General features: G+C 37.6%; 1 protein-coding gene and 1 non-coding gene across 15 annotated transcripts in view; both read left to right on the top strand.

Annotated features, from left to right (window-relative positions):
- POLA1 (DNA polymerase alpha 1, catalytic subunit) overlaps positions 1–12,855 on the top strand; it is a 203,219-nt gene that overhangs the window by 28,146 nt on the left and 162,218 nt on the right. For all 14 annotated transcript variants that reach the window (XM_040531361.1, XM_040531432.1, XM_040531486.1 and 11 more), the window contains exons 21-26: positions 397–526; positions 868–987; positions 2,130–2,226; positions 2,730–2,854; positions 4,623–4,772; positions 5,003–5,125. In XM_040531361.1, coding sequence (XP_040387295.1) covers positions 397–526; positions 868–987; positions 2,130–2,226; positions 2,730–2,854; positions 4,623–4,772; positions 5,003–5,125 — 745 coding nt within the window. The remainder of the gene's footprint in view (positions 1–396; positions 527–867; positions 988–2,129; positions 2,227–2,729; positions 2,855–4,622; positions 4,773–5,002; positions 5,126–12,855) is intronic.
- On the top strand, positions 2,462–2,592 carry LOC121064241. Its single transcript, XR_005816440.1, has one exon.

The following is a 12,855-nucleotide window of genomic DNA, read 5'->3' as shown; positions in this document are numbered from 1 at the left end:
GTGCCATTTTGTTTCCTGTTATTTGACTTTGTGCTTGCTTATTTCATTGGTCATGGGAACACTCACTCAACATACTGGTGTTGGAAAAATAAAATATTATCTTAACAGTATTTTATAATGTTAATTATTCATAATGACAAGCTGCTGGTGTGCGACGGCTTATTATGTGTGATGCAAATTGATTTGTGAAAGCATTGGTTTAGATATGTTAGTAGGATGTGCAAACTTTTTTTTTAATTTTTTATTTTTAATTAAAGGTAACAAAATTGCTGTTGAATTGAACACTAATGTCCTAAAAGTACTACGTGAGTTGTGTACCATTTACAGGCCTTATCTACTGCAAATTACGAAGGAGCCTGAATTTACTTTAATAGGCCATTCCACTTCTTTTTCCAGTGATTCTCCTCACTTAATATTCATGCTGGAAAACACCTGGACAGACGCCAAGTTCATTCTCCAGATCATGTGTGAGCTGAATGTTCTGCCACTGGCCCTGCAGATCACAAATATCTCTGGGAATGTTATGGTACAATTTTATAACTTTCTTCCCACCTCTGTTCTCCCACAAATACAGTTCTGTGTTTTCTTTGTTTGACTGCTAGTTTAAATTTACCATCCCTAACTCAGAATATATGATACTGTACATTTTTTGCTGTGGTGAGTGTGAGAGTTTGATCTAGTTAAGTAATAATGTAAAATTTCCATAAGGATATCACATTTGAGTTTTGTCCGTGTTAATGATACAACATAATAGTAATGCTAGGTGAATTTACAGTAGATGAAAGACGTTCTTAGTCTATTTTTGCATGTCATTGTTTGGTTTCAGTGCTTTGCTATAACATTCGTTTTTTCTTCCCTACTCTATAGTCAAGGACAATGATGGGAGGACGATCTGAGCGTAACGAGTTCTTGTTGCTTCATGCATTTTATGAAAAAGACTACATAGTGCCAGATAAACAAGTTTTCAAAAAGCCTATACATAAATTGGTGAGTCCAGTTTTTCTCTTTTTGAGAACTTTTATTAAAAAGAAAAAAAAATCTGTTGCATATTACTGTTCTGTGAGAACATATAAAGCACAAACATAGCCTGTTTTAGATATAACTTAACTTACAGCTTACGGTTAATGCAAAAAAATGCTTTTGCTGAGTTGACAATGGAGAAATGTTTGTTTTAAAGGGATGTTTTATCACCGTTCTCATTGTATTGTGGATCTATGGAAACTCAGTTGCTCTTTTAGTTTTAAACTAAAATAAGCCAAGCACTTGGCTTTGTAAGGAAATACTACAGAAGAAGATAGGCTATGTTGCTTAATAGATGTATACTTGTTCTACAATTAAGAAAATCCATTTTATTGATTAACTGTATTTCAAGTATGATCTGTAAGGTAGATGACTTGAGAATATGGGTAAAAGATCCAAGGATGTTTAAGAAAAATCCTCTGGATAATGCCATTGTAAATATGTTTACAGAAATATTTGTGATTGCTAGTAAACAAATTTAAATTTCAGAATTCATTTTTCACTATTTTTTGCTTTTTAGTTTTACTTTTAAATACGTTCAACAGCAAATTTCAAAGCAATAAATTTTGTTGATTGTATTACTGCATCAAAGCATCAACTGCATCAAAGCAGTGCTTGAATTTTAAATGATTTGGAATAGCATTGGAACCAAAATTCTTACTGTAATTAAATAGCAAAATACTTTTTAGGTCAATAATAGGTTTGTTTAATTGAAGCCTACCTATTGTACTTCCAAAAACTACACTTTGACTTTAAGTGTACAACAATATCTCTTTGTGGGTCGTAAGTTGATTATTTTTTTTCTTGGTGTTGACTCTTACAGTCATCCAGAAAATACATAGCAGGTGGTATGTTGAACGATGACAATTCCTTAAGTCTTTGTAATCTCCTGTGGTCAGTTTGTTCCCTTAGGAGTTGGCTTGTATGCTCTCTTTAGATGTAGAGAGCCTTAATAAGGATCATGATGAAAATAGTATGTTTTGCGTGTATTTAAGAGGAACTGTTTGCAGTGGCTCCCAATTTTCATATTTGATTTGCCAAAATTAACTCCTCCAAAAGTATAGAAATGTTGGAGACTAGATAATGACTTTTTTAAATGCCAAATGTAGGTGGATGAAGATGAAGATTTTGAAGATCAGAATAAATCAAAGATAGGGAAAAAGAAAGCAGCATATGCTGGGGGCTTAGTCTTGGATCCCAAAGTCGGTAAGATGTGGCAATTTTCTTTCTTCTGTGAAGTTAGATACAGGTAGGTTATATCAATGCAATGGGCAATCTGTGTGTCTTGGGGGAGTTCGGCGTGGGTTCGTTGTTTCCTTTTCGATACAATAAAATTCCCAACATGTAATTACTAACTCTGGGGAAGCTTTTTTTCTTAGCTTTTTTAAGGAAACTAAGCTCTTGAGAGGGATTAGGACAGTGTATCTATATAATCTTCTAATGGACACGTAAGTTTTCTTCCAGTTTCTCCTCTATGTGGGGAAAACTGTACAAGTGTCCTATAGTAACACAGAAGCTATCTGTTCAACTCTGATGAGTTAATAGGGTTGGATCGTTCCACTTCTGACAGCTGTCTGCAATGGGTAGCAGTACATCTCAACAGCTATTCTAAGGGATTTAATGTATTATGTCACTTAAATGTTAATTGTGGAGTTGAAGTCCTTAGTGGGACTTAGTAATTGTGCCTTTTGTTTTAAACTCTGTTTTAGGTTTTTATGACAAGTTTATTTTGCTTCTCGACTTCAACAGTTTGTACCCATCAATTATTCAGGAGTTTAACATCTGCTTTACCACAGTGCAACGAGTGTCATCAGAAGCACAAAAAAGGGCAGAGGTTTGTGCTGTAACTTGTGACTGTCTTAAGTTCAGTGTGTTTTCTGTGAATTAGCTTTTAAAGAAATTGTTCTTTTTTTACTCTGGCTTTTTTTTGCCTTTTTTTCCTCACACTTAGAAAAAGTGATTCTTATTTAAAGGTGCATCATTGGTAAGTTCTGGTTTGGGGTTTTGTGAGTAGTATATCTGTCATCTTCCTTTCAGTAATACCTTCTTAGAATCTTTCTAAATCTATCTTTTCTAGTTTGGTACCTCATGAAACAAGATTTTTAGTCAGGTTCCATTGGTCCTTTTCAGTCCCATGTCCTCGTAGCGATTTGTGAGACCCCTGGCCAATTTTTTTAAAGTTAAGTCGCCGTAGAATTCATGCAAACGTACCTGAATGGAGGAGCCGCAAGTCTCATGCTTGGAGAAGGAGTGCAGTAAAACTCAGTCTTTATTAGATAGCAGGGGAACTCTGTGCGTGTCTTGCGGGTGTGTGTCAGGGAGTGTGTCAGGGAGTGCTCCTGAGATTGTCAGCTGCAGGATCAGCTTTGCTGAAATCACACTGTTTAATAAAGCATTGAAGCATATTAAAGGCAACCGAAAAACCGCCTGAAGGTGTTGTTCCACATACTGTTTCCTTCGCAGCTGTGTTGGCCATGGCCTGTCCATGGCTGCTTGTTCTCCCCTCAGCTGTGCTGGCGCAGTTGGTGGTGGAGCTGTGCTGTAAACTGAAGCAGTGAGCTGGTCAGGGCTAAAGGTTAAACTTGAGGCTTTTATTTTTAACTGGGATCAGCTCGCTAGTTGGAATTAGTGTGTTGTCCATAAGTAGTTATGAGACATAGTTAATCTTATAACAAATAAAATGTCAGTACCACAGCAGAAACGAGGACAAAAGTATGTGGAGCTCTTTCATTAAGTTTCGCCAAACTTCCTGTGGATTTATCCTTCTTTCTTAAGTGTGCTTCAAAACAGCTCTTTTTGATTTCTATCATGGCATGATATTTAATCAAATTTTACTGTTGTTTCTTGTTACCTTTCTTTCTAGGCTGCTATACTAGACTACCAACACCATAGTCTCTCTCTGTATTTCTGTCTCTTCCATTATACCTGAAATATATTTTCATTTTTTTTTATGACCAATTGCTTCTTCAGTTACGTTAAAAGGAAGAATGTGTGCTTTCTGTCAGGTTGTTGTTTTGCTGTACTGGAGTTGCTTGGGGTAGGGTTTTCAGTCTGTTGTTACTGTCGATTTCTCTTTCGTCAATTACCTTATTCAAAAGATTACTTCCACAAGTCTTGTGCTCTATTTTACAGTTCAGAATACCAAAAATACTTACAAGAGAATAAAAAAAAAAAAAAGTTGTATTATTTCAGCAGGGAAAGGATTGCTTGTGTGTGCTCTTATGTTTTTTTACCTATCTCTTTCACACATTTACATGTGTATATTTTTATATTTATATGTATTTATACACATGCTAAAATAAGTAAATAAAAATCTCCCTGCTACTGGTCCATGTCTCTGCTGGATTTCTTCCAGAGACCAGCTGAGTTCCTGTCCCCCAGCAGGGACCAAGTAGTATAGTGAAATACCACAAAAAAAACCCAACACCTCTCACACTTGTTGTCCTAAGCTGCACTTTGAGTGCTCTTGCAGGAGTAGATAGAAACTATTTTGTTTTTTTGTGTGTGTATGTGTCCATTCCTCCTCCCCAAGCTTTTCACTTTACACGTTAAAAGCTAACTCTCAAGAAGAAAAAGGATAAGCAGCGGTGATCATTTGACAGGTTGAAGAAGAGGAAGAAATTCCAGAGCTTCCGGACCCATCTCTGGAAATGGGAGTTCTGCCGAAGGAAATCAGGAAACTGGTGGAGAGAAGGCGCCAAGTTAAGCAGTTAATGAAACAGCCAGACTTAAATCCTGATCTTTATTTACAGGTGTGTTTTATGGAACTCCTTTGATTTTTTTCCTCCCACTCCCCTTAAGTGCACTGATCAGCCTTGCAGAATAGGGATGATTAGTAGTGAGCAGTGATTGTAATGTGCTTTACTTGGAGCCCATCATTGCTGCAGACTATATAAGAAGCTGTGAATGTAATTGTGAAGATTGAGTTCTGTTCTCTGTTGGCTATGGTTGTATCATTTTTGCTGGTTGTGTTTCTTTTCAGTATGATATCAGACAGAAAGCTTTGAAACTCACTGCTAACAGCATGTATGGCTGCCTGGGATTTTCCTACAGCAGATTCTATGCCAAGCCTTTGGCTGCTTTGGTGACCCATAAAGGGAGAGAGGTAAGTCATTAAACAGGTTGTGAACACATGTACATAAAAGTGAATTTGAGATACCTAGTTCTCATTGAATTAGAGTGTGGTCTTTACTTGTTTTCAAACCTGATTTTGGTTCCGTAACTGTAGTGTTTATCTTTCTTGTACTGCAGAAGAAAAAAAGAATCCGGTGTCTGGAAAAGAATCAGATAAATGTCTCAAAAACTGTGACAAGCTGAAGCTCTAGCTTTAGCCAGAGGTGTATTTTGAATTAAACTTCTTTAGTTTCAACAGACTGGATTATGGTGACAAAAAAAATCAGGTCTGCTTTCACGTTTTCCGTGAATTTCTAGTTCTGCTTGATGGCTCGGTCTTTGATTCGGTAGTACATGTCAGCTTGGATGAGCCTGTCTTTGGCCAATTTGTCATGTGCCCTGATACGCTGAGTTTCCTGAAAATGTGAATTTAGTGACAGGACTAACTAGTCCCTTGGTGCCAGTGGATTATGTATTAGGGCCTTATTTTCAAAAACTGGTTGTTCCTTAGAGTGAAGCTTTGCATTAGCCTCAAGAGGCCAGATTTTTTTAAGAGACTCTTAACTTTATAGGCAAAACTACTCTTCCCATTGATTAGGTTGGCAGCTGAATGCAGACCACATCAGTTGGGAGAAAAAAAAGAATCATTTCAGATCCAAAGCATACCACTCATATACTGTGTCTTAAACCACAGTTTTTTCATGGTGCTGCTTGCGAGTTCTTTATAAAAGAGAATACCAAGCAGTAATCTGCAACGGTCTAGGGAATGAGTGTGACAGAGTGTTTGGTCAACCTTTTAGTTCATTTAGTTTCCTCCAGGAGGGAGATAAATGAGTTGATGTCGGTGTTCAGAGGCATGTACGCTTTGTGACTTGAGGGTACAGCTCTCCTTGCTGGAAGTCCATTTACAACTTCTAGCTAATGTGCATAAGAGTGTTTTGTTTCTGATAACACATCTTTGTTTTTCAAAGATGTCCCATCTGAGCAGTTTTCTAGAGGCAATCCCACATCTGCTGTCCTCCCAGGATTTATGTAACCAGTATGCTTAACCTTATACACGTGTTTAACTAGGAAATAATTTCCAGCTTTGATAACTGTAAATGAGTTACACATTGTGTGAATTCTGATGTTGACATTTCCTTTAAGGAAATAGTGGTGTGTATGCTTTTTTTTTAAGATTCTGATGTATTTGTCTACAAAGTTGGCATGAAAAGCAGCTGAATGTCATGTAGTTTATATTTTATAGCAGTGTTTTACAAGTCATGAATTTTACTTTTTTTTTAATGATCTCTATTAGTCACGTTGAGCACCTGTCACAAACTAGGTATTGTATAGATACCAGAGCTTTTGGCTTCTGTGTTAAAAGGAAAAATACTTTGTAGTTGCACATACAGTTTATTCTCAGTTGTCTGTGACTTACCAGTTATGAGATGATAGTGCATCCAATTCTGGTGTTCCTGCATTATAGAATTGTAAGAACTGTAGAAACACAGAATGGTTTGGGTTGACAGGGACCTTAAAGTCTGCCTGATTCCAACCCCCTGCCATGGGCAGGGACACCTCCCACTAGACTGGGTTGCCCAAAGCCCCATCCAACCTAGGTGTTCCAAAGTAATGATGAAATGGGTTACTGTGTGGCGGGGAGATCTTGGAATAGTTGGTAGGGGAATGCTGTGAGACGCTTTTTTTCACATACTTGATGTTTGGTTAAGAAGGATTTCATATCTCTAAAATTCTGGTGGTGCTAGACATGAGCTTGCTTTCTGCTTTCTTTGCACGCGTTTGCACGTATGGTTCTGTGTTGCTCTGAGTTTGAGGAAGAACTTGATGCTTTGTTGCACTGTTTCCTGAAAATGTGTTGTCTCCAGTGCAGTTCTAAAAGTACCTCTGTGATAGGAGGCTGCTGGGAGCACAGCGCAGAGGTGCTGTGGAGGTTGGCAGGAGCCAGGCTTCAACTGACAGCACTACTGCTGGAATCAATGGAGCATTAATGTTGTGGTAGGTCTCTTCTGGTACAGCACCTCCTGTAGGGCTAAAGTTTTTAGTTTAAAGTTCTTTTTTAGTGTTCTTTGAGGTAGGTTAGTACTCGTTATTCTGGATACTGTGGAGATAACAAACTTTTGAAAACTTCAGAATTTTCAGAATGATCTGCAGTTTTGTGCTTCTGTGTAAGTATGATAGATTCTGATGAAATACATTGTATATGCTCTGTTATGGAAACTTGCATTTTTATGTAGGTAGTCAGTAAACAGATACAGCTTTATAAGTTCCTTATTTCTTGAGTAGTACTTTCTGCCATAAAAGATGACACAAGATGACGCCTTAGCGTTCTGGTTTATTTTTATAAGTTGGAATATTTAACCTAGAAAAATGTTACTCTATAACTTTTAGTTTTTCCATTCACAGGTTTCCTCTTACCAGTAAATGCTAATACAGAATAGGTGAATGTTAAGTATTAGGAGATTTGGCTCTTGTATATGAAAAGGTAAATTAAAAAATAACTTGGAGAAAAAATGTTAATGTTGTAAACTTCAATGGCCTTTTACGATGATCAGTAATCAGTAGCTCTTTTGTTTTTTATTTTTTGGTGAGGACCTGGTAAACTCAGGTAGGTTTGCAGATGTCTCTAATGTATATGTCTAAGTGGGAAAAGTATAGGATGAAAAGTGAAATTAATATTTTTTATAAAATTATAGTTCAATAGTAAGTCGTAACAGAATAATTTAAAGTAGAGAATGTACATTTCAAATTGAAGCTCTTGAAGCTCACCATAGCATTAAGTTTTAGCATAGGTGATAGAGAATAAGCATTGACTTGTTGTGAATTGCTGCGTTCTAATTGCGTGACTGAAGACCCCTTAGCTATAGGAAGACCAGGTACTGCAGGTGTATAGCGCTGAGTGTTTTGTATTGCTTTTCGTGGACGGTAACTTTGTTTTATGGTTTGGCTGTGCCAATGCATCAAAGGTAGTGGAACTACCATGGAGTTCGTTATGATGACTAAAACTTCTTGTGATTATATGTTGCTATTTTAAGAACTTGTTTTAAGCTGTGTTAGTGTATGACGTGTTCACATTAATGTAATAGCTGAATTATTAAATACAACATAGAAAAAGTGCCATTTATAAAGTCAGATCACAGTGCTAGGAGAGTGTAATCTGTAAACCTATGACAAAATTTCCCCTAAGAGCTCAGTTCTCATCAGTCAACCTTAGTGAGATATGTGACAGTGCTGGAACTTTATTTACCTTATAACAAGCAGCAGGAACATAGAAGAGTCTTACAACTCTGGTTATACATAGGCTGGATCCTGGAGAGCAGTTAGTGTGTGTCATTCTGTTGAACGAGGTATGTTTTATCTTGGTAGTGTAGTAATGGAAGGGATTTTTCACTAGATGGCGATAGAGACCTTGAGATCATTAATCAATTAAGGCTTTCATTTGTCACAAAGTGTTTTAAACATTGACTATATGATTTTTTTTCAGATGGGTCTTCCTTGTTTGTTTGTTTATTTGATTGTGGGTAATCTCCAGCAGGGAAGATGAGGCATATCAGTGTGAAATTTCTCTGAATTTAATGTATTGTATATCAAAGGTAGACAGGTCAATTATCAGTATATTTTGGAAGAAAAAAATGAGCAAAAATTTAGGATGGGAGAGTTAAAACCGTAACTGGGATCCATTTCACCTTTTTGGAAGAAATGAATGTTTTCCTATTTTGATTGTTAGAAACGTCTCAGTTCTTGTTCTTACAACAAATTTAAAGATAAAAATTTCTTTCTGCATTTGCAATCCAAATGTTACGTTATTGATCTAGAGAGATTAGAAGGATTCTGGACTCCCCCCGCCCCCTTCCCTGTTACTAAGCATTTGCCTGGGCATTGCTCTTGTTGTAACGACAGCAGTTGCTTGCATGGAAAAGTAATAGGAAAATATTTAATATATTTTTAGATGTCCTTTAATGTAATTTAACAACTGGAAACAAGATGAGTCGGTGTTGTACAGCCAGGCAGCTCTGCACTAGCAGGCAGTGTAAGGTCATGCCTTTCTAGCCTCTTTAAAGGACAAGTCTTTTGATGAAGTGTCAGTTGTCTGATTTCCCAAACTCAGGATGCCCTCTACTGCAGGATTTTCTTACAGGACAGCAAAGTTGTTGAGACAGTTTTATCTGTAGACAAGGTGGTTGCTAATGGTTATCACTCAAACTGTGGCCTTTTCTAGGTGCTTTCATTTTTCTACATTGTTTTTCATTGTTACGCATTTTTGCCCGTGTCGCCACTAAACTTGCTTTTGAAAGGAAAATCACACATTTGCTGTTTTCAGCCGTGCTAACAGGTAGATCTGCTGTTACAGTATGCAAAATAGAAGGGGGAGAAAGGCAATTGGGTTAATTCCAACTTTCTCATTGAGATCCTTAGATACATTCTCAATTAATAATTAGTTTAAGGCCCTGGCAGTCAAAAGGAATGAATAAAAGCATGTTATTGCAGCAGTCTGGGAAAAGAAAGGATGAGGGAGGAGAAAGACAAAGTGGAGAAAGATGAGCTCATTTAAAGTAAAATAAAAAAATAAATTAAGGAAGGGTAGGTAAGCAGGCTAATGGCTGTCTGTTGTAGTTGTATTCTGTAAAAAAATAAAAAAATCCAGGCATCTTTCTGTGCATTTTTTTTCCAAGTCTTGTTCATCTGGGTAGATTGATCATTATGTACTTTCTCTTAATAGCTTATAAAGCCTTCGTTAAGGAGGCTGCATTAATTGTCATGTGAATGGGACAATTGTCAGATACCTGGTTTCTTCCATGTAGTAGTATGGGAGAAACGGGAATGTTAGATGAGGGAAAGGAGCCTCCTAAATTCTCATCTAAGCATGCCATCTATATTTAAACAAGGAATACATTATCAGCGTTACATTTTTGGAAGACTTGGAACTTGGTAACAAAAGTCTAGGCAAAGAGTTTCTTAATTGCTTTTAAATATAGAAATGACAAACTGAAATCTTCCAAGAAGTAGTGCTAAGTTGTTGCAGTGTCCCTAAATGGAAGCTGTTGGTGTCAAACCAGTGCTCACTATTGTTAAATTTATCATTATATATGCAATTGTGAGCCAGTAGAAAAGCTGTGTACGTTATTCTGCATGCTAATATCCAAAGCAAGTTAGAACGGACATTTCGAGGGAGAGGCTGCTTACAATCTAAAAATGCAAACTGAGTGCCAAGTGGTAGAAAAATCGTGGAACATCTTAACGTTTGTTGAAATTGAATATTATTATTGTAAGTCAAGTGCATGAGATGACATCTGGTGTGATGAAGACTTCTGTATCTCCAAAGAAACATTTTTTTCCAAAGAAGCTCGTTCCTCCAAGAAAGAGGAAATTAAACATTTCAATTAAAAACCATGGCCAGAATATTCAGTGTGAGAAGGAAATGAGCCTGAAGGAGAATTTTTATTTTATTTTGGGTGGGTGGTGTTCTTTAAGGAGCAAAAAGGTTTTATGCAATGGATGTTCACTTAGAAATGTGTAGGAAGATTGATCAGATGCGAGAGGTACAGCAAGTCAGAGGGATTGCAGAGGCTTTCTTTTTCATGACTGCTTATTTTACGACTGTGCTGTCACCGAAGGTGTGGTGCCTCTCGCTTCCTGACTACTGATTTCGATGGATGGGTTCTAGCAATTGCATGGCCACATGGTGAGTTGGATCAGCCTGGTGGTCTGACTTGAAAACTAACTCTAGGGGAAAACCAAATTGATTTTTGTTGGATCAATGACTCAGTGACTCACTGCATGCTCTTAGAGCTGATAGAAAGGAGGAGGTCAGAAATTGGGGGCAGACCCAGTATGAGATACAAGGGGTCAAGCATCACCAGCCTTTTTCCAGCTCACACCTGACTGTGAAACTGTAGGATTAGTGTTAATAGGATGAACACTTGGCGTTTTTATTTGTTTGTGTTTTTCTTCCTCCTGTACTTTTATTTCTTCTTATGGTTTCCTTTCTTGTATTTTGTTCCCGTGTTGCCAAAAGATACAGCTTTTGCTTGAATCTTATCTTAACGTGGCTGCCTAGGTAACAACAAGATACTCCTCACTCAAAATCGTGGTAAAACTGAGAGCCAGGGTACGAGGAGACTTTAAGGAGCAAGGTCTCTGGCATGTTTTCCAGAGTATCTAAAATGTAACAGTACCTGCCCTTGTAGAAGCCATGTGTGTTGGGTGAGAGCTGATCTCTCAGGATTAGGAGAGGTGGAAATGTCTGTCCACATCCAGTAGCAACAGGAAAGACTCAGGTGTGCCATAAAATGGTGGGCATACCTGAATCCAGAGAGTTTGCCACAGTTAAGCTTTAGAATAACCGAAGAAATAATTTCATCCTGCCTAGAATACTGTAGGAATTATGAGATTCAAAAAGACAGATCTTTTTGTGGTTCTCTTCTCTGAGTACAGGCACAGAGGTGCCTCATAGAAGAGCGATGTAGGAGCACAGGAGCTCTGCCCTGAAGATGAGAGCTTTTGCAACAACACAACGCCATTTGTAGACTGATTAAGTTCCATTTTCAAATAAGTTCGTTTTCTAATACCTACTATTAAGGTTGGAAGAATACCACTGCTAACTGCTGTTTAATGTTTTTCTCTAGCCTGCATATTTGTTAGCACTGCAAGTCTTTGCAGTATGTGTTTTCGTAGTACATTGGTAGCTTGCCATAAAATATTTGGGTTTTTGAGACCTAACAGAAGTTATGCTTCAGGATATTATTGCCTCACTCGTTTATCTTAAATTGGACTTTGGCCTATTCTAGAAACCATGGTTTTGGATAACTAGATGCTAATAAAATGTTCAGAATATAAGAGACTTCAAATTAAGGGAGAAAATCCATTTTCCTTTTCAAGCACTCCTGTACTCCTAAGAGTATAGAAAAATGATCTAACTGAAGTGTCTGTTTCCCACAAGACTTAAATATTCATACTGTTCTCAAAAATGTGACAACCTTGATCTCATAACCAACATTCACGTGTATTTCCTGGGAATGTTGCCCACTGTGTAAAAGCTCTCTGTTGTGAAACACACTTTATTAGAAGGTTAGTTTTGCTGGTTTTGCTGCATAGATTGTCATGTGGTCTCTTGCATGTATGTCCTTTTGCTGGGCCTATGCCAGGATTCATTGGCTTAATTTAGAAGATGTACATGGACAGCTTATGCTATTCTCAGCATTGAAATATACTTATGGGACAAATGAGGTGGTTTGTTCAAGACCTGTGTTTATCTGTGGAAGGTAGACCATCTCTACTGCTGTTGGTACAGTATACTTGTTAGAATACAGGAGGTTCTGGTAGGTGTCATCAAGAATTCTGCTTGGAACAAAGGGTTCTTGAAAGCTAGACGTAGTTCAACAAGGTGAGACGGGTTACTTGATGTGGATTTTTTAATGTAGGTAGGCAAGGTTTGATGCAAGGAAACCTGTAAGTCAGGCCTGTAGACTAAACTAATGTTTTCAGACTTCCTCTGCAGAAGAGAGAAGGCAGTGTCAAAGCTGGATGAAATAAATCCCCTCCAAATTTTAGAGTTTGATAAATGGTTGAAATGCGTGTGAAAGCCTAACCTACGCTTGCTCTCAATTTATTTTCATTCCAGGGGCTTTACATAATACAAGGCAGGAGGTGTTGCTGGTGGTAGTGTTGTCTTCAACGTCAGGCTATGCCCTTTATCAGACTTACTGGGTAAGGTTTCAGGGA

This window comes from Cygnus olor, chromosome 1, assembly GCF_009769625.2.
Source record: "Cygnus olor isolate bCygOlo1 chromosome 1, bCygOlo1.pri.v2, whole genome shotgun sequence".
Lineage (NCBI taxonomy): Eukaryota > Metazoa > Chordata > Aves > Anseriformes > Anatidae > Cygnus > Cygnus olor.
The sequence above is the reverse complement of the archived record's forward strand: the minus strand, read 5'-3'. Positions and strand labels throughout refer to the sequence as shown.